The sequence below is a fragment of the Sciurus vulgaris genome (genome assembly GCF_902686455.1).
Source record: "Sciurus vulgaris genome assembly, chromosome: 4".
Taxonomy (NCBI): Eukaryota; Metazoa; Chordata; class Mammalia; order Rodentia; family Sciuridae; genus Sciurus; species Sciurus vulgaris.
Window position 1 is genome coordinate 94,165,704 of NC_136464.1, and position 20,674 is coordinate 94,186,377.

Below are 20,674 nucleotides of genomic sequence, written 5' to 3' on the forward strand. Positions count from 1 at the left end.
ATATTTCCCTTCAGGGCCAGGGTGAAAGGAGTGATCCAGTCTCTTGAGGGCTGTTGAATTTTGGGTCTGAGTCAGAATGAATATCAGGGCACCCATAATACCCTGATGACCCCTTTTTAGAGTAGGATTCCAGGAAGGTAGAGTGGCCTTGGATTCTCTGGATGGATGGATTCCCAGGTCATGTTCAGCTTATTGTGGATCACAGAGGTTCTCTATAGACATCCCATCTCACACTGGGTCCCTGGTTTGTGAAGAGTAGGAAAGCAAATAAGCATTGTGCAGCTTTCAAAGTTAGGCACACGTATGGAGGCAAAAAAAAGTTGCATTTTGCAACTTTTTTTTTTCCTGCTGTATTGAACCAAAACCTCATATATACTAAGCAAATGCTCTACCACTGTATTCCCAGCTCTGCATCTTGCAACTCTTAACCACTAATAAAGAGGCACAATTTGTGGTAGGACTTTTTGGATTTTGGAGAAAGTTTCTTTGACACTTGAAAATAATTACTATTTCCCAATTGCCAGAAAGCTGCAAGGGTTCTGCCAGCTGCTACAAATGAGAGCAGGCCCTACCACAGAAGTACCTGTGTTCATAAATGCTTCCAGCTAGGTGCAGTGGCACGTGCCTGAAATCTCAGTGACTCGGGAGGCTGAGGTAGGTGAATCACAGGTTCAAGGCCAACCTGTGCAACTCAATGAGAACCTGTCTTAAAAAATAAAAATCTCAGTGGTTAAGTGCCCTTCGGTTCAGTCCCTAGTACCAAAATATAAAGGGAAGGAAGCAGCAAATGAAGCTCAGTGGTAGAGCCCCCCTGGTACTGCCAAAAAAAAAAATGAAAAGATGTCATGTGGTGTCTGAGAAATCTCAATAAACAGTCTAAACCCCAAGTGCCTGAATCAAGGCCACATCTTCCACAGTGAATTAGTAGTTATTCAAAAATCAGCCCTTAGCCAGGCACACTGGCACATGCCTATAATCCTAGCAATTCAGGAGGCTGAAGCAGGATGAAAGTTCAAGACCATCCTCAGGAACTTAATGAGACCTCGTCTCAAAATTGGAAAAAAAAAAAAAAAAAAGAAGGCTAGGGATGTAGTTTAGTTGTAAAACACCCCTGGGTTAGATCCCCAGTCCCTACCCTGCCAAAAAAAAAAAAAAAAAAAAAAATCAGCCCCTGGATACTACGGAATTCATTAGAGCTGGGCCCAGACCAGGCCATGGGAGACCAAGTCACTCTGCACTAAGACCACCTTCATGAGCCAGATGCTGGCAGGTGCATTTTATGTTTCCATTCGGGACTCAAGCAATCCTGTAGCTGGGGCTACGGGCACATGCCACCATGCTCAGTTTACATACAAAATCTCGTCATTTTGGAGCCGGGGATGTAGCTTGATGACAGTGTTTTCTTGGCATGCAGGAAGCCCTGGGCTCGATTCACAGCACCACAAAATAAGTAAAAATGTCATTTGCAAATAATGACATTTTATTAATTTCTTTTAGTCTTCGTATATGGACATCATTCTTACTGTTCTTTTATTATTAGAAAATTTGATGCTAGCTGGGCACAGTGGCACATGCCTATAATCCTAGCATCAAGTTTTCTAATAATAAAAGCAAACCTAATCACAGATAGCTTTCTATATTTCTCCATTAATATACACAGTGGTTTATTGAATTAAGAAAATTTCCATTTCAAGTTTAATGTATTTTTTTATTTTTTGGTGTTATGGATTGAACTCTGGTCCTTGGACATGCTATGCATATGCTCTACCACTGCTATACCACTGAGCTATATACCCTACCAGCCCCACTCAATTATTTTTTGTTTTAGGGGGAAGAACTGGGGTTTGAACCCAGGGGCACTTTACCACTGAGCTACATCCCTACCCCTTTTTTATTTCATGTTTTTAAAATGAACTTATAAATTCACAGATTTTATTCACATTGTGAAAACTCTTAAATCACAAGTAGAGTCGTCTATTTTAATATTTTTAGTTGTAGATGGACACAATACCTTTATATCATTTTTTTTTTTTTAATGTGGTGCTGTGGAAGGAACCCAATGCCTCACGTGTGCTAGGCAATCGCTCTACCACTGAACCACAACCCCAGCCCATATTTTATCTTATTTTTATGGTGCTAGGGATTGAACCCAGGGCCTTGTGCATGCAAGACAAGCACTCTTTATCAACTGAGCTACATCCCCAGGCCCCCTTTTTTTATTTTGAGACAGGGTTTGGTCTCGCTAAGTTGCTTAGGTTCTCACTAAATTGCTGAGCCTGGCCTTGAATTTGAAATGCTCCTGCCTCAACCTCCTATGCTGCTGGAATCACTGCATGGGCACCCAAGCACAATTATATTTAGGTTTTGTTCTAATCATTTCAACATGTGTATCATTTCTGTATGTTTAAAATGTCTATTTCTTGCTAGGTGCAGTGGTGCACATCTATAATCCCAGTGATTTGGTAGATGAGGCAGGAGGATCGGGGGTTCAAAGCTAACCTCAGAAATTTAGCAAGGCGATAAGCAACTTAGCAAGACCCAGTCTCAAAAAATAAAAAGGGCTGGGGATGTGGCTCTGTGGTTAAGCATCCCCCTGGATTCAATTTATGGTTCCAAAAAAATATTGTCTTTTTTTTGTGGGACTGGGGATTGAACCCAGGGCCTTGTGCATGCAAGGCAAACACTCTACCAACTGAGGTACATCTCCAGCCCAAAACGTCCTTTTGACTAGGTGCTGTGGCATACACCTATAATCTCAACAACGTGGGAGGCTGAGGCAGGAAGATTGCAAATTCAAAGCCAGCCTCACTCAGCATCTTAGCAAGGTCCTAAGCAATTTTGCAAGACCCTGACAAAAAAGGCTGGGGATGTAGCTCTGGTTAAGCGCCCCTAGGTTCAGTCCCTGGTACCAAAAATATTTTTAAAAAAGAAAATGTTGTTTTTTGTTTTTGTTTTTTCATACCAGAGATTGAACTCAGGAGCATTTAATCACTCAACCATATTCCCAGTCCTTTTTGTTTTTTATTTTGAGTCAAGATCTCACTAAATTGCTTAGGGCCTTGCTAAACTGCTGAGCCTGGCTTTGAATTTGCAATCCTCCTGGAGACTTGATTATTAGACATTATGTACATAAATTGTATGTATGGGATAGCTTTCAGAACCACGTTATTCTCATTTTTTAGAGAACTGGTGGAAGCAGTACATCCAGAAAATTTCCCCCCCCCCCCAACCAGGGATTGAACCCAGGGGCACTTAACCACTGAGTCACGTCCCCAGTCCGCCAACCCCACACCTTTTTTTTTTTTTTTTTTCTAATTTTGAAACAGGTCTTGCTAAGTTACTGAGGCTAGCCTTAACTTGAAATCCTCTTGCTTCAGTCTCCTGAGTTACTGGGATTACAGGTGTGAGCCACTGCACCTGGCATCGGATTTTTTTAAAAATTACCCTGAGAATATGAAAAGCTCAAAGTAACCAATATGTACTCAATGGAAATCACAAAACTGCAATCTGAGAATTGCAAACATGTGAGCCAAAACTCAAGAGACTTCTGCAAGTGAAAATTTGTAATTTACATTCTGCTAGGAGTGGGGGACCATAGCAAACAAATAAGTGAAATAGTTTGGCTGTGTACAAAAGGAAGCCAACAGTGGTTGGAAGGATGAGTTTGGTATTTTGGTGTAAGATGTCCAGAGAAACCTACTGAGCAGCCTAAAGGATGGGAATTGGTGACCTAGAAAGCCTGGGGGAATTGGGGAAATGTGCAGCAGAAGGACTGAAATATTACATGCCTAAGGCTGCACTGGGAGGCACAGTGAGAGCACAGAAGGTGAAGTTGGAGCTCTGATGATAAGCTACATAGAACCTGTAGGGAATTGAACACAGGTGTGCGCCACCAGACACGACTGAATTTTTTTCTATAAAATAAATAGAATATCTGTTGCATTTTGAACAGAGTTGATGTGACCCTGCCTTATGAACATTCTTCCACTTATTGAGTTGGGACTTAAGTGAATTCTCTGTAGAGCCAGGCACAGGGCTTACTTAGCCAGAGAACCCTGAGTCATCCTATGTTAACTGTTAACCCTCACTTCTTACCCTGGGTTTATAGTCTTTAAAAAATAATAATGCGTGGGCTGGGGTTGTGGCTCAGTGGTGGAGCGCTTGCCACGCATGTGTGGGGCACTGAGTTCAATTCTTAGCACCACATATAAATAAATAAAGTAAAGGCATTATATCCATACACGATTAAAAAGATTTTTTTAAAAAAAGAGTAAGGTTGTTTTAAAAAAATAATATAATAATGAGGGTAGGATTCTGCAACCTTCTGGGAGACAGAAATATGACCATATTCTCAAACCACTTACAAATTAGATTAATCCTTAAAATGGTTTTTCTTTAGTTTCTCACATAAGATCCTTATTTTTAAAGCACCCTCATGGACTACTTGACAATAGAAATGAACTATTGATTCACAGAGCAACCTGGAGGGAATTCCAGAGAATTATGCTCAGTGAAAAAAGCTAATCTTAAAAGGACACATATTGCTAAATGTGATGGCACAAGCACATGATCCCTAAGCTACTCAGGAGGCTGAGGCAGGAGGATCACAATTTTAAGGCCAGCTTCAGCAATTTAGCAAGACCCTGTCTCAAAATAAAAATTCATAGGTCTAGGATGTAACTCAGTGGTAGTGTGCCCCTGGTTCAATCCCCAGTACTGCAAAAAAAGAAAAATCAAAAAACATACTTTGTGATTCCATTTATATAACATTTGTCTCCCTCTCTGCTCCTTTCCTTCCTTTTTCTTTTTCTTTCTTTCCTTCCAGTCCTGGGAATTGATCCCAGGGCCCAATAAGCTACATCACCAGTCCCATTTACATAACATCCTTGAAATAACAAAAATATAGACATAGAGAACAGGGTACTAATTGACAGGGGTTAAGCCTGGAGGTTTGATAGGGAGGGGAGCAAGCGTGATTATATTTTTATTTTATTTTGGTACCAGGGATTGAACCCAGTGGTGCTTAACCATTGAGTGACATCCCCAGCCCTTTTTTATATTTTATCTTGAGGCTGGGTCTCACTGAGTTGCTTTTAGGACCTTGCTAAATGGCTTTGAACTCTTGATCCTCCTGCCTCAGCCTCCTGAGTCACTGGGATTACGGGTGTGTGCCACCACACCCAGCCACAAGTGTGACTAAAAGGTTGACATGAGGAATCTCTGATTCGTGGTGTTTGCCACATAAATCTACATACAAACTGCATAGAACTAAACATACTTACTCATACAAATGAGTGAGGTAAAACTGGTGAAGTTTTAATAAGGTTAGTGGGTTTATCCTGATTTTTTTCTGCTCCCAAGAACTCTATCCCTTTCTAAAAATTTTTTGAGACAGTCTTGTTAAGTTGCCAAGGCTGTTCTCAAACTTGCAATCCTTCTACCTCAGCCTTCTGAGGTGCTGGAATTACAGTATCACTTCTGAGGTGCTGAGATTACAGTACCACTGTGCCCAGTCTTAATACTGTACTATAGTTATGCAAGAAGTTGTCAGGACTGGGGAGGACATCTCTGAATTATTTTTTACAATGTCATGTAAATCTCCAATGATCTCAAAATAAATGCAGAGTTTTTTTAATTGGAAAAAAATGGCACAGGCACAGAAATCTATTTAAAAGATTAGGAAGTCCAGAATTTGATATTTATTTATTTATTTATTTACTTACTTACTTATTTATTTATGGTACTGGGGATTGAACCCAGGGGCACTTAACCAAATACTGAGCCACATCCCCAGCCCTTTTCATATTTTGTTTTGAGACAGGGTCTCACTTAGAGCCTCAAGTTGTTGAGGCTGCTTTGAACTTGGGATCCTCCTGCCTCAGCCTCCTGAGCTGCTGGGATTACCAGGCATGGGCCAGCGCACCCAGCTATTTATTAATCTGTGTGGTGTTGAGGATTGAACTCAAGCTCATGCATGCTAGGCAAATGCTATACCCCTAGCTTTGTATTTAAATAAAAATAAATACCTATTACACAGTAATAATAAATTATAATATCAGTTTCATTACAAATCAGCCAAAAAAAAAAAAAAATCCTTTTCTCAATTTTCCCCTTTGGGTTCTGTTGCAGCCTGAGTTCTGGTCCCAAACTCAGGAGGCCAACTTACAGGTAAAAGAGGGAGAAAATGTTCTCAAAGACTAGCAAGCTTTTAGCCTTGATTATTTCTTGATGCTAGGTCAGAAATTGATTTATCTTCTTTGTGATATGTCTTTTTAATGTCTGTAATAATCATGAAAGACCAATAATAAATCAAGATAAAAAAATAGATAATAAACCATGTAAAAAATAAGATTTAATTATAAAGGAGGTAGCTCAAAAAAAAAAACAAGCTTCCTCAGAGTTCAGGAACAGGCTGCTGAGAGCTAAATCAAATAATTTTCTGTGACGGTTTTTAAAAATAAACTTATGAACCAACAAGCTTATTAACCAAGCAGCAAAAAATTAAACATATTAAAATAATAACTATATAGTCACCTCGTAGGCCCAGCTACTGGGCTCTCTGATACAATATAAATGTCAGAAACAAACCCAGTCCTTCAGAAACATGGCTCAGGAGCAGGACTCCCTGGGTTGGAGGCTATCTGTGTACTTTGTCAGCCTGTGAGAACCTCTGGGTGCCTCAATATCCCCTTATGCACAGCAGGGAAAACAGTCCCCATCTCATAGGTTACTGGGAAAACTGAATTAGCATGTACAAAGTATTTATAACAGTTATCTGTCACATAATAAGTGCTTAATATAGTGGAAGTTATCCTTTGCCTTCTCTTTTCTCCTGTCCAGCCCTTCATCTAGGAGAGGATAAGTCCAGGGAAGGGGTCTCTGAGGCACAGTGAGTAATCTCACAAAGGGAAGCCTGGAGAGAGATGCCTCTCATCCCATGGCTTCATACTCCACTCCTTACTCCAAGGAGGGAAACAGAAAAGCTTGATTTCCTAGGAATTCAGCAGCCCAATCCCAGGGCCCTGTCTTGTCCATCCATCTGGGGCTAACACTGACTTCACCCTGCATCTTGTCATATCACCAGGGCACTGCCTCTCATCACAATATCACACCATGATTAACTCAGTCTCCCAGATGTCCCCCTCACAGGTGTCATCCTTGACAACGTAAGGACAAGCCTGCAATTGGTCACTGGTCAGGTTTATTGACTCATGGTGATGAGGGGGCCACACACAGGGTTCTGTGGGGCTTCTACCCTACAGTGGTTTCTTAAAGAAGTGGAGCAACTGTGGGATTTAAATTTCCAGTGACATTTAAGTGAAGCAGGATCGGGCAGCCTGGAAGCCAAAGCAGGATTGGATGTACCAGGTTTCCACTACCATGAAACACACCAGGATTCAGCCTGAAGATGGGTGTGGAATACCAGAGCCAACAACCTGTCTCCCCAAGTTGGATGCCCTGGCTGGAAATGGGGGCTGCATTTCAGTGCAGTGCACCAGGCAAGGACGGGGTTTCATTCTAACAGGATTTCACACAGCAGAGCTTTCCAAGGCTTGTTGATTGTGATGACCCAGGTTTCTCTGTGAGTCAGAGTGCCATACTGTTTCCTGTTACCTTGGCAGGCCGGTTCCCTCCTGTTTTCCCAGACTTGGCTCAGACAGAGCTCATTTCCCCCGCTTTCTCAGAAGCAATCCACTCACACCAACATTCTCCTGAATTTAAAGATGAGAAGGACCCCTGCACACCTCTCCCCAAGACCGAAGGGCCGGTTCAGGAGCCCAGCGTCCTTCTGCTCCAGCCCTCCCACAGGGCTCTGCTGCGTGCCTGAGAATGGTGCTCCCTGCAGCGCTGCACCTGGCTCCTCTATGATCTTATCACCTGCATTCCAGTCACACTGATTTTTTTCTGCTCTGGAGAAGCTGCGAGGTCATCATGCCCTCCGGTAGTTTGCCTGCACAAATTCTATTAAGGTGGTTTGTGCAGCCGGCTTCTCTAACCATTCACGTCCAGCTGTCGAGTCACCTCTTGCCCCGAAAACCTGGTCCCCTGCTCCTGCTGAAAATGCTGGGGTCGGGTAGGCTTTATGGGGCCGGCAGGACAACAGGGTGAGCTTGTCTAGGACCTCAGGTCTTTTGCCCACTGGACCCCAACCCACCCCAGCTCTGCAGCATGTCCGGTGGCATGTTAAGAATGCATGACTGGCAGGAAGCACTTCCACACACCTCCCGGTGGAGGAAGACACAATAAAGTCTTCAGGGAGCAAACTTTGGATGTATCAAGGAACTCAAATTTGCATAGATGACTTTTGGTTCTAAAATACACCATGCATGACTTTTCGGCATGGAGTCCTTGGTGGGGTTTCTCAGGAAATTGGAGAGGGGTATTTCATGCATTGGTCTGAGGGGATATACAGTTTCACTGGGGTAGACAGGTCAATGAAATAATTGCTGCATTTCCTGAGTTGTGTCATCTGGAGAGTGCTTACTGAATGTGGTTGGGGTTTGGGTCTCCACAGAGGGTGAACCACTGAGGTCATTCTAGGTTACAGAATGTAGCTACCTAGGTCATCAGGACTTGGAGGGTCTCTAGTCAAGGGGTGAAAACTGTAAGGTGTTTTGATAAAACATTGTAGTGTCTTATGTGGTGCATGAATCCCTGTAGGGCTTGCTAGAATGGGAGGCATGGTATGTGTGTAGGAGGGAGCCAATAATGGGGAGGTTCTCTATGAGTGAGCCTTTAGACACACAGGAGTCCACAAGGAACAATCTACAGAGGGCCCTCTGCCATTTCCTCCCGGACCCATAGACGGTCACAGATCACTTGAGAGAGTGGTGAGACCAGTTTAATTTATATATAAATTTTGGACAGTCCCCTGACCGGAAGAGCTCCTGACAACCTGTCCTGGAAGAGAAACCATTTCAGAGGGTAAGGCCTCCAGTGGGGAGATAGGAGCAGCCACTGGCAAAGGCTGAGGTCATGAGGAGTCCTTCCAAGCTGGTCCTGTGCTCAACAGTTATTGGCAGAGCCTGCAGAGAGTTGGGGCTGGCCTCAGAGATGCAGTCCCTATGTAGTCTCCCTCCCCTCCCCCAAGTCCACAGAAGCCCAGCTCACCTGGAGTGATGAGTGGTGTGGTTTTATCAGGTAAGGGACTAAAGAAAGGATGGAAGCAGATTGGTATCAGATTAGCACTGAGGATCTTCCATCTCTTCTCCCCAAGACTCCTGGTTTCCCTCCCTCTGGAGGCACACCTTGCTTGCTGCTCTGCCATGGTCCCGTCTACAATGGGCAGAGCTTTCTGTGATTTGGGGCCCCTTGAGGTTGATTATTTGTGAATAACAAATCCCACTGTAATCTCAGTGAGTAACCTCCAGGCTGCTCTTCAGGTCTTAGTACTTTTCCACCTAATAGGTCTGCTCAGCAGGAGGTGCACACAATAGAGTCTCTGTCTCACCTGGGGGTCTGATTGTGCTTGCATTTGCATTTGCCACCTAGGAGAGGAAAAGGAGCCAGAGTCAGAGCCAGCTGAAGTTAGGCCCCCCCTCACCCCTGCAGGTCCTCCCCCGCCCCCCTCCCCCTCTGGCTGCCCCACTACTTACTCAGGGCCATGGCGCATCCAGCAGCACACAGGAGCCCTGCGAAGATCATCCCACCCAGCTGCAAGCTTTCCCAGTCTGAGGTGGGGGTAGATAGAAGAGGACAAAGAGTGAGCTCACACCAACCGTTGGACTCACATTCATTCAGAAGATATTTATGGGGCTGGGGGTGTGGTTCAGTGGTAGAGCACATGTGGGAGGTTCTGCATTCATTCCCCAGCCAAAAAAGAAAGAAAAAAGGTGTTTATAAGCACCTGCTTGGGTGGAGTCTGCCTGTACTATAAATAAATGCCTGCCCACCTGGCACTTACATTTCAGGCAATGAAAAGACATGAAGCCAGTCCATAGTACATCGTGTAGTATTTTGTGGCGCCAAACACTATAAGGAAGCCAGGCTTGGTAGCACAAGCCTATAAACCCAGCCATTTGGGAGGCTGAGGCGGGAGGATCACCAACTTCAAAGCCAGCCTCAGCAACTTAGTGAGACCCTGTCTCCAAGTAAAAAATAAAAAGGTCTTGGGATGGGGCTCAGAGGTTAAGTGCCCCTGGTTTGTTCCATGGTATAAAAAAAATAAAAAAAAATTAAAAACACTTTGAATGATAAAATTATGGCATTTGCAGGCAAATGGATGAAATTGGAGAATATCATGCTAAGTGAGATAAGCCAATCTCAAAAAGCCAAAGGACGAATGATATCACTAATAAGTGGAGGATGACACATAATGGGGGGGAGGGAAGGGTTAGTGTTAGGGTTAGAGTTAGGATTAGGGAGGGGGGCAAGTATGGAGGAAGGAACTACTGTATAGAGGGTAAAGAGGGGTGGGAGGGGTGGGGGGAAAGGAAAAAATAACAGAATGAATCAAACAACATTACCCTATGTAAATTTATGATGACACAAATGGTATGCCTTTACGCCATGTACAGAGAAACAACATGTATCCCATTTGTTTACAATAAAAAAAAAAAAAAAAAAAAAAAAAAAAAAAAAAACACTTTGAAGAAAAACAAAGTGGAAGAGCACAGAGAAAAGGGCTCAGAATGTTGGTTGAGGAAAGCTTTTGTGAAAGATGGTCTCTGAGCTGGCCCAGTGGAGACACCAGCATTGGGAACTAGGGACTGGGGAGAGTGCTGTGAGTGAAGAAGGAGATGAGATGTGAGACACCTACAGGGCCCAACCCTAGATCTCTAGCTCCTGCTCCAAATAAGTCTTCCTGAATATCTCAGGGCATCCTCTGGCTTGCTGGAGTAAAGCTCTCACCAAAAAAAAAAAAAAAAAAAAAAAAAAAAACCAGGTTTAATCTCCTGCCCCATGTTGCCTACATTAGTCTCCACACCACCCTTTGCCAACTTGTCTGGCAAAGAGGCCCAGGATAGGAAAAGGGTGGGGGATATCAGCTCTTACCATAGTAGAAGGGACTATCTTTATCTGCAGGAAAGAGAAAAATTAAGAAAGAATAAAGACCAGAACCAGGAGACAGGATGTGGGGTCTTAGAAGGGAAACACATGGGGCAGAGTGGGCATGCAGCTGGGGGCCTCACTCACCAAACAGCTCGTTGGCTTCCAAGACAGGCAGACCTGGGTAGGAAGAGAAGAGGAAGTGACACTGGGGTGTCCAAATAAGTCAGCTGTCTGAAAAGACTGGGGAGATGATCCTGGAGCCATCAGATCCCCTCTTTACACCTTCTCCAGCTCCAAATACTCCTGGGATTTTACTTCACACACACACACAGGCTTCCTATTTATTTCTCAGGCTTCCCACTATTTCTTGCATTCTGAATGAGTAACTTTGTTAGTATCTGACTGTTTACCCTTTCCTGAGAAGCTTTCTGGCAGACACTGGCATTTTACTTCACACACACACACACACACACACACACACAGGCTTCCTATTTATTTCTCAGGCTTCCCACTATTTCTTGCATACTGTTTACCCTTTCCTGAGAAGCTTTCTGGCAGACACTGGCAACTTCTTTGCCTTCTCAAAAAACAGGGCATGTCTTATTTTTTGGTACCGGGGATTGATCCCAGGGCCGCTTGACATTGAACTACATCTCCAACCCTTTTTATTTTTTATTTTGAGACAGGGTCTAACTAAGTTGCTTTGGGCCTCCCATTTGTGATCCTCCTGCCTTAGCCTCTAGAGTCCCTGGGATTACAAGCATGCACCACCATGCCCAGCCAGGGCATGCCTTTATGTTCATGCCATAGATAGTCAATTTTTCACAGCTCAATAACTTAGGAACCATTAGAACTTTTTTGCAGAGTCCACATTCCACCTATACTAACATTTCCTTCAGTTGACATTTAAATGTAAACATATTTATTGGACACCAGCCCTCCTTTCAGGAAAGGCTGTCTAGTTTTTACTGCCTTTGCCAGTGAGGTGAGGTGAAAGGAGAACCTTGTCAAGAGGCTGGGAGGACTCACCTGCCAGCACCAAGAGAAAGGCCCAGGTCACTCTTCCCATGTCACAACTTGTAGGGTAGTACTGCAGAGTGAGACATGGGGATCAAGAGGTGTTCTGGAGTCTGCAATCCACAACCTGCCCCAGGCTTTCAGTGCAACCCATTAGCAAGAGGGGTAAGTAAAGGGCAGAGTCTGGTGGTGAGAGCAGGCTACAAACCTGACAGATGGACCTGCTTATACAGTGATCTTTGGAAAGTAACTACTTTGTTTTCTCATTTAGACTGCCTAGAGGAGTTATGTTGATTGGTTAATTCTAGTTCAGCACTCAGAACAGTGCCTGTACATAGTAAGGACCATAGAAGGCTTTATTAAAATCTTTACAACACCTTTCTCCCCATTAGAAAGATGCTATCATTATCTCCATTTCCAGAAGGAAAAAAGAAAAGGAATTCAAGGAGGGGAAACAAGATGCCCAAGATCAGGTGGCTGCTCTTCCAAGTCAGGGTTGGAGGGTGCTGACCATCAGACCCTGGGCTATCCACACAGGTCTAAGCTGGGTGGCCAGACTCTGGCACTCTCTGGTTGAATTCCCAGATAGCCCTAGAATCTGAGCATGTAGGGCAGGAGGGCACAGAGGAGTAAGCTACTTGGCTCCGGGAGAAGGGACTGCTGCAGTGAGGACCTCCTCTTTCAGCCGACCCCTCAGTCGTGCTCCAGGCAGCCCCAGATTCCACTCTGAGAATATAGATGATATCAGTTAGAAACATCCACTGATGTGTGTGGGGCACTGCTCCTTCTCAGGCAGGTAGTTGCTTCCCAGAATTCCATTTATTTATCCCTGGGGTGGCTGAATCCTTGAGATAAAGCCCTTCCTAGCTTTCTGCATATTGTTAGCCACAGGCAGGCTAGTTTCACAGGCTCAGTTCTGAAGTCACTATTATTATCTGCTATGCCCAGCTCTGGCCTCCTAATGAGATCACAGATCCTGGGTCAGCTGGCTGGGCTTAAGTCCCCTCTGAGCCACTTACCCGTTTTGTGACTCAGCAAGTTACTTAACTTCTCTGGGCTTCAGTGTCCTGTAAATAATAGCAACCTTATAAGTTATAACGATTGAATTAAATGAACTACTATTTGTCTAGCCAAAGAAATATGTCCACCACTGAAAACCTGTTTTTTTTTTTTTTTTTTTAATTTTGCGGTGCTGGGGATTGAACCCAGGGCCTTGTGCTCGCAAGGCAAGCACTCTACCAACTGAGCTATATCCCCAGCCCTGAAAACCTGTTTTAATACATATATATATAAACAAACACATGGGTCCTTTCACTCTAGGAGGAGGTACTGTTGGCATGGCTTCTGAATGCAGTAGGTGGGGGTGGGTTTCATGCTAGGCCAGTCTGAGAATGGGACTTTCCTTCATCCCTCATTGGCCTCTCTCTATCCTTTCCCTCACCTTGGAGTTCCTGAACTTTGAGGGTCTTATCTCCAGTCCACATGTTCTTTAGCCAAAGGCTGGCTCCTGTTTCCTCCAGGCTCCAACCCATCATCCAGACAGCAGTCACAAAGCAGGAAGCCTCAGTCTCCAGGAGGCTGCTGCAGCTTCTGTCCTCAAAACCTCTAAGCTGCAGACCATAACTCAAATTCCTGGGGCACCCACCATCCCTTATGCATATGGGTCCCCAGGATACCCTCCTTCCACCTAGCAGCTCCAAAGTCCTAGCAAGTACCTGCTCACCTGAGAGCTCACCTGAGCCAGGTGTAGAGAGTTCTGAGGAGCCTGCTGGGCTGTTGGCAGCCCAGGTGGGTTCCAGCTCTTTAAACCTAGGGGCCCCGCCCAGGGCAACACACCAGCAGGCTGGAGGGAACTGGTCAGACTCCTTGGACTCCTGCAGCCACCCCTCCCCATGTGCTAATCTTAAGGAGACAGCTCACCTGCCACACCCAGGGCAGGGCCATCTGGGGTCCCAGGCCTGCTCATAGCTGAGGTATGAGATGAGGAGAGGGATGGGCAAGGCCTCAGACCCTTTCTGGAGGATTCAGCTTCCTAAGTTCACCAAGATTCTAAAAGACAGTCCAGAGGGGTGTTATTGAAGTGTTGCCAGCAGTGGGGGTTCCAGGGCTTCTGTGGGTGGGTGTCCTGGGGACAGTAAAGTGGTTGAGAAGTTGAGGACTGGCCTTGAGGCTCCATTTGCTCAGTTGTCTCATTGCTTTTACTTGGACTGGTGTTCATGTAGGGGGAGGGCTGGAACTGATGGATACTCCTTGGATTGCTTCCCCTTTGACCAGGCCCTAATAACGTGATTCTGGGAGGCCAATGGCTATAATCAGAAACTGCCCAGGACCAGCCTGGCTTCTGCCTACCTCACACAGGTAGGGTAGAGTGTGTGTGTGTGTGTGGGGTGGGGGCAGGCAGTACCAGGAAGAGGACAGCCTGCTCTGTTTGTTGGTGGCCAAACTCACCCTGCCACACACATACCTTTAGATGACATCATTGGGCCTCTGTTCTGTTGTTCTTCCAACCTGATTCTTCTTTGCCAAATGAGGGACAATTTGTCTAGAAGGTTAACAGGGATGGCTGACAAGGAAGTGGAGGTCTCTGGCCTGGGCTTCCTGGGGAAGGCAAGAAGAATGGGTGGTTGGCAGAAGTTGGAGAGGGGATGCTCTCCACTCCACTAGGACAGAGCTGGGGCAGAACAAAGAGACTCTGAGTAGAAGACTATCAGGCCATTGACCCAGAGTTGGGGGTGGGGGGCTTGGGAGGAGCAGGCGCACTCTGAAAGTAGAGATGCAGGGTAGGGGGATCCCCAGACCCACCCTTTGCATGATTCCTCCAGGACATTCATCAGAACCTCTGCACAGAATCAAGCAGGCTGGAGGGCTGACGTTATTTCTCCCTGTGTTTGTTGGGGACTAAGGGAGTTACCACCAATGAGAGGGCTCAGGGCAGGGCACAGGGCAAGGAAAGGTAGGGGAAATTGGGAATAGAGTTGGGCTTGGTAAGGTATCCTTGGGGACTAAGTGGCTGAGAAATCTTTGGGCTAGGTAGAAAGCATCTCTCTTTTAGAGACATGAGGTTCTCTGTCTCCCTAGGAGTCCCCCATCAGGAACAGGAATAATGGGGGTCTCTTCTGGGCACTGTCTACGATCTCTGCCCAAGATTTCATGACCGGGGGGATGGAGAAAGCAGAAACACCTTCTACCTAAACGTGCGATCTCTGCAAAGATTGAAACAACTCTGAGTGTACTAATTTAAAAATATCTCCCAGACATATTTTTAAGTGGAGAAAATTATAGGTCAGTCTGAATAGGATGCTGGCACCTGTGAAAAAAATTTGAAATGTCTTTAAATCCTCCTGTCTTCAGGGACTCAGAAGCTATTGGTGGCAGGGTTCCTTGGGCAAGAAGTCCAAGTGCTGAGGGACAGGCAGAGGGGACGCTCTCTACTGCATTGGCCCTTCTATGGCTACCAATGTGTTCAGAAACAAAAGTATACACACTAATTAAACGCAACCTCTCTGGGTCAGGCCTGGTTGTGGCTGCTGCTGCCCTCATGGCCTGTGTCCCTGTGAGCTGCACCACCCTTGGCATAGCATAGAGGTGTTCAGGGAATCTCTGAGAGTTTGGTGCTTAATCAGCCCAGCTCTTTCCTTGAGCTATTATACACATTATCTCATGTGTATCTCATGGCTCACGGGGGTCCTAGGAGGTACATATTCTAATTATTTCCACTTTATGGATAAGGAAATTAAGAGAAAGGTTAAGTAACTTGCCCCATGTCACACATGGAGTGGATGGTGATGTCAGGACCCTGGCTCAACAGTGTGACAGTGATACTTTCACCTTTTACCACCTATGGTGACTGCCTCACTGTGCTTTTGAGTGTGGCCTTTTTGGACACCAGTCTCCTGGGGAGTGGATCTGAGCCTTCTTGGCACTGACACCCTAGGCGTCTGTCCCCTGCTCTTTCTTCTTTCATATCTCTAGGTATCCCCTGACATTCTCCCCAAGTGTGGGAAGTACGAGTTTGGTAGCTCTGAAGTAGTAGAATTTGAACCTGGGATCCATCTTCTAAGATGTATGATATTGGAGGGGGTTCCACCTTCCTGGGTCTCTGTGTTTATTTTTTTCATACCAGGGATTGAACCCAGGGGCACTTAACCACTGAGCCACATCCCCAGCCCTTTTTGTTTTTTCTTTTGAGTCAGAGTCTTGCTAAGGTTGCTGAAGGCCTCACTAAGTTGTTGAGGATGGTTTTGAACTTGTGATCCTCCTTCCTCAGCCTCTTGAATCACTGAAATTACAGGCATGCACCACCACACCTGACTGGGTCTCTGTGTTTAAATTTATTAAGGGAGAAAAGTAAGGGGGCTGGGGATGAAGCTCAGTGGTAGAGCAGTTGCATGGCATGCAAGGGGGCTCTGGGTTCAGCCTCTAGCATTGTTAAAACAAACAAACAAACAAACAAAAACCCCCAAGAAGTGAAAGCCTGGTGTAGAGGACTTGATTGCTGAGCAGGGCGGTCTTGTCATGGTGGTCTCTGTGGGGGGTGGGGGTTGCACACAGCATCATGTGTCTCCCCTTATCTTATGCTTTCTGTCTGAGTCTCTTGTGTCTTTTTAAGTCTCTCCCAGTGCTGGGTGTGGTAGCACATGTCTATAATCCCAGCTGCTTGGGAGGCTAAGGCGGGAGGATCACAATTCAAATTTAGGGAGATCCTGTCTCAAAATAAAAGGACTGGAATGCAGCTCCATGGTAGATCAACCCTGGATTCAATCTTCAGTACTGCATAAACAAAGTAAGTAATAACTTTCCCAGCCTCTGTGTATGAATGTGTGTGTGTGTGTGTGTGTGAGAGAGAGAGAGAGAGAGAGAGAGACAGGAGAGAGGGAAGAGAGGGAAATAGCTCTCACATGTACATGTAGGGCCATCAAAATAGACAAATAGACAATCTCAACTTTCTGATGCCTGTGACACTTGGCCTATCTTGGAAGGAAGGAGAAATCTCACTATAATGCCAGGCAAAATAATAGCCATGTGCCTTTTATTTGACCTTTGGTCAATCTTAAATAATTCCTGTCTTGTTTCCTTACCTCAAGAAAATAAATGCTTTTGAGGATGCACTATATTCTTCACAGAGTTTAAGACAGAGTTTGGAGAAGGGAAAAGTACATTTTGGTAACTGTGAGACTGGTAGTGACAGTGACTGACAGGAGGGATACAGGTATGAGTGCTGTCGTTTAGGTTCTACTCTACTCCACCTTCTGCACCCAGCAAGGCACAAGTTCTTTGAATCTTGACAATGCTTGCTCTGGAAAGAGAAAAAAAGAGTTGAAGCAGTTCTCTCTCTCTCTCTCTCTCTCTCCCTCTCCCTCTCCCTCTCCCTCTCCCTCTCCCTCCCTCCCTCCCTCCCTCCCTCTCCCTCTCTCATATTTTTTGATATCTCCAGGTTTTGACCTGTGCCCACCCAGCTCAGGTTCACTGGCTGGCTATCACCAGCTGCCCCTGATTTCCCTGTAGGTCTCATTGCCTCTCACTCAGCTTCCCTTTGTAGTAGATAAGAAATCAGACTCCAGTGCATGGCTTCAGGGGTTCTGATAAGGAATGCATATTCAGGAAGCAGGGAAAGTGACTTCTGAAAACAGTCTTCACTGCCAGTCCAAATCCTCAGGAATCACACCTTGAGAGAGCTATCATTCATTCTAGACTCTCCTAGTGGATGAAAGGACAATTTATTGAAAACTTTGTTGATTTTTCTCCTCTCCTCTCCTCCCCTCCCCTCCTCCCTCTCTCTCCTCCCTCTCCCTCCCCCCTCCCCCTTCCCCCACTTCCCAGTGATGCTCAGGATTGAACACAGGACCTTGAGCATGCTAAGCACAAATTCTATTACTGAGCCACACCCCCCCCCCAGCCCCAGAACACTTCTTAATATATATAACTTTAAAAACTTCCTGCACCCACTTTCATGACCATTTACAAGTAATGGGTTTAATATCTAAAAAGATAAATTCATTAACACAGGAATTGACTTTGTACCACTTCCAGCATAGAACGTGTGGTTGGTGGCCAATGAGTGTGTGGCCAGCCTTAAGAGCCTCTCAGAGGGGACAGACACAGTGCTCAGGCATGGTGTCCTCTATAGATGTGGTGACTTATCACTGTGCTTGCAGAAGTTACACATGGGATCTGGGTTCCTAATTCCTGGATCCCCTACCTTGAATAGGGACAAGTTTTTTTTTTTTTTTTAATATATATATATATATTTTTTTTTAGATGTTGATGGACCTTTATTTTATTCATGTTTTTATACGTGAAGCTGAGAATCGAACCCAGTGACTCACACGTGTTAGGCAAGTACTCCACCACTGAGCCACAACCCCAGCCCGGGGACAAGTTTTCTTTTCATCTGTTACAGGTGATAATATCTCATGGCAATAGGAATGGAACGATGGATCTTTGAAGAGGGTAGAAGGAAAATGCTAGGGCTTTCTGGAGATGTGGATCGGAGGTCCCTTCCAAAGTGAAGGTGGTACTTGGGACTTAACAAATGCCTGCTTTCTTTCTGCTTATTCTCTGTAGCCTGATAGAGCAGAACTTGGCAGAGGAAATGAAAATTTGTGGGCTGAGTTCTCACTCCCCTGCCAAGGTACAGTGTAACCTAGAGCAGGATCTTTCTTTTCTCTATAACAGTTTCCTTCTGGAGGGGTCTCTCTCATGATGGTCCCCCTTTCTCCCATGCTGCAGATCTTAACACGTGTGTATCAAGATCAACTACAGTAACAGCTCCTGTGAACAGAGCTCTCACCATGCAACTGTCTGCTAAGCACAGGGAGTATAATCAGAAATTATACATTGTCACAAACATGCAAAGTAGATGTGGTCGCTGGGAATGTAGCTCAGTGGGAAAAGCACTTGTCTAGCATGTGCAAGATCCTGGTTTTGTCCTCAGTACCACCAAAAAAAAAAATGGGGGGGGGGATCAAAGTAGATTTGGTCATTGTTCCTACTTCATGGATAAACAGAGAAAGACAAGTTGCTCAAGTGCACACAGCTAGTAACAGAATTTGACTCTAAAGTATGTGCTGTTAATGGTGCCTCTGAATCCTGAGGTTAAGGAACTTTATTTACATCTTTACCTGGAAGGCATTCATTCCATAAATGTACTGAGAGTATTGAGGGCTCACCATGGATGGCCTCTGCCTCTTGCTGCTTGTGTATGATAGCTCATCAGAAGGTTGCGATTGTCTACTTTGAGGGATCTGGAAGAGGAAAGAAAATAAGTGCTTCCGGAGAGAACCAGAGGAAGGGCAGAGGAGTCTCTCAGTCCTCTGGGGTCTCTCTCAGTTGTCTTGGATGATACCGACCCCCTCTCAGTGCCCCCTCCCTCAGGTCCCCTAGGACTGCCCAGGTAAACAGATCTGGGGTTCGCTCTGTCAGAGGACCTTGGGGAAGGATGCAGCTGACTGCTCCCCTGTGTGAGGGCGGGAGTTGCGCAGAGCTCTGTAGGACTTCAGAGGGGGCTGTCCCCACGGGATGGGTGGGGCTCGCCGTCCGGGTGCTACGTCTTAGGACCGAAAGTTGGACAGTCACCGGAAGCTGCCCTCCCTCAGGCGGGCTTTGAGCTCACGGGAGAAGGGGCACAGAAATGACGAGGGGGGTCTCGGAGGCAGTCACGCCCCTCTGGACCCAAGGGAAGGCCTAAACTTCCTTACTCCGTACAATCAGGCCTACACAAACAACCCCATAATCCTCTTGGAGGCCCCTGTGCGGGGAGTCACAAGATAGCCAATCGGAGCTGGCACATGAGATGACTAGCCAATCAGCACAAAGGAATGTCGGTGGAGGCGGGGTCCTCAGGCGAATCCGCCTCTGAGGAGAAGGCCCAGTCCATGTGGGCGGGGCTTTCCTGTAGCGGAAATAGTCCCGCCCCTCTTCCCGTGAATTGGCTGCTCAGGTTCAACCGAAGTGCCTGTCAAGCTGCCGCCTTACCACGCTTGCGCAGCCTGTCGGGGCCGGGTTGCGCTGCTCAGCATACTCAAAACAGTAGGGTTTTTACCCGTTCTTTCACCCATTTGACCGAGGTAGACCGCCTACCTCGAGAGTGGCGGTCTTCAGTAATCACAGCCTCTAAGGCAGTCAACATGAAGAGACAGCATAGTGGGTGAGGATGGCAGGGCGGAGTGCACCCTCGGGCCGATCCGGTGAGTGAGGCCAGATGCCCCGCAAACGTGCCTCAGATCCTGGGCGTGTTTTCAGCAAAGGAAAGACACTGGTAGTTTTGCATTTGAAAACTCCCTTTGGGGAGCTGTTTAGGAGGGTAAGAATGAAGACCTGGGTAGCAGGAGAGCACCTGAAAGGGTTCTCCCTCTCAGGCTATGACCCTATCAAAGGAATGGACTATTGAGCTCTGAAATTATATCACTCAACATGGTCAGCCTGTCAGTGGATCAACACTGTTAGGGAAGTTATGCAACACAATTCCCTTTCCTTGCCACATTCAATCCAGTTCTACTAGCAACTCCATTATCTCCCTTATTCAGTCTTTTCTCTCCATCCTAGACCTTATCCTCTCTCCCATGGAAACCTATTCTTTCCCAATGTGCCCAACTCAGTAGCTGCCCACTTAGGGTAACTTTCCTGTTCATGTATCTCCACTGCCCCAATGATGGGGACCCACTTT

General features: G+C 45.8%; 2 protein-coding genes across 8 annotated transcripts in view; one reads left to right on the forward strand and one right to left on the reverse strand.

Annotated features, from left to right (window-relative positions):
- The window catches only part of HNRNPF (heterogeneous nuclear ribonucleoprotein F), a 118,574-nt gene that overhangs the window by 25,502 nt on the left and 72,398 nt on the right, over positions 1-20,674 (forward strand). The gene's annotated exons all lie outside the window — the stretch shown is intronic.
- On the reverse strand, positions 6,411-19,508 carry FXYD4 (FXYD domain containing ion transport regulator 4). 5 transcript variants are annotated; one of them, XM_079137625.1, is made up of 14 exons: positions 19,437-19,508; positions 19,131-19,253; positions 17,452-17,706; positions 17,088-17,305; positions 14,474-14,607; positions 13,930-14,058; positions 13,029-13,076; positions 12,022-12,082; positions 11,137-11,169; positions 10,996-11,019; positions 9,597-9,671; positions 9,452-9,488; positions 9,112-9,149; positions 6,411-9,026 (listed from the first exon to the last, which is right to left on the reverse strand). In XM_079137625.1, the coding sequence occupies exons 8-14, from the start codon at positions 12,059-12,061 to the stop codon at positions 9,007-9,009; spliced, it is 267 nt and encodes an 88-aa protein (XP_078993751.1). In that variant the 5' UTR covers positions 12,062-12,082; positions 13,029-13,076; positions 13,930-14,058; positions 14,474-14,607; positions 17,088-17,305; positions 17,452-17,706; positions 19,131-19,253; positions 19,437-19,508; the 3' UTR covers positions 6,411-9,006. The 5 variants fall into 5 exon arrangements, with proteins under 5 accessions (XP_078993751.1, XP_078993750.1, XP_078993753.1 ...); XM_079137624.1 differs by lacking the exon at positions 13,930-14,058; XM_079137627.1 differs by lacking the exons at positions 13,930-14,058; positions 14,474-14,607; positions 17,088-17,305; ... (1 more) ...; positions 19,131-19,253; positions 19,437-19,508 and adding an exon at positions 13,745-13,897.

Bases quoted from the DNA above. Each gene is read 5' to 3' on its own strand.
- FXYD4 (XM_079137624.1), bottom strand. From the start codon at position 12,061: ATGGGAAGAGTGACCTGGGCCTTTCTCTTGGTGCTGGCAG. The intron at 11,170-12,021 runs GTGAGTCCTCCC...CTTCCTACCCAG, and splicing joins CTTTCTCTTGGTGCTGGCAG to GTCTGCCTGTCTTGGAAGCC. The intron at 11,020-11,136 runs GTGAGTGAGGCC...TCTTTCCTGCAG, and splicing joins GGAAGCCAACGAGCTGTTTG to ATAAAGATAGTCCCTTCTAC.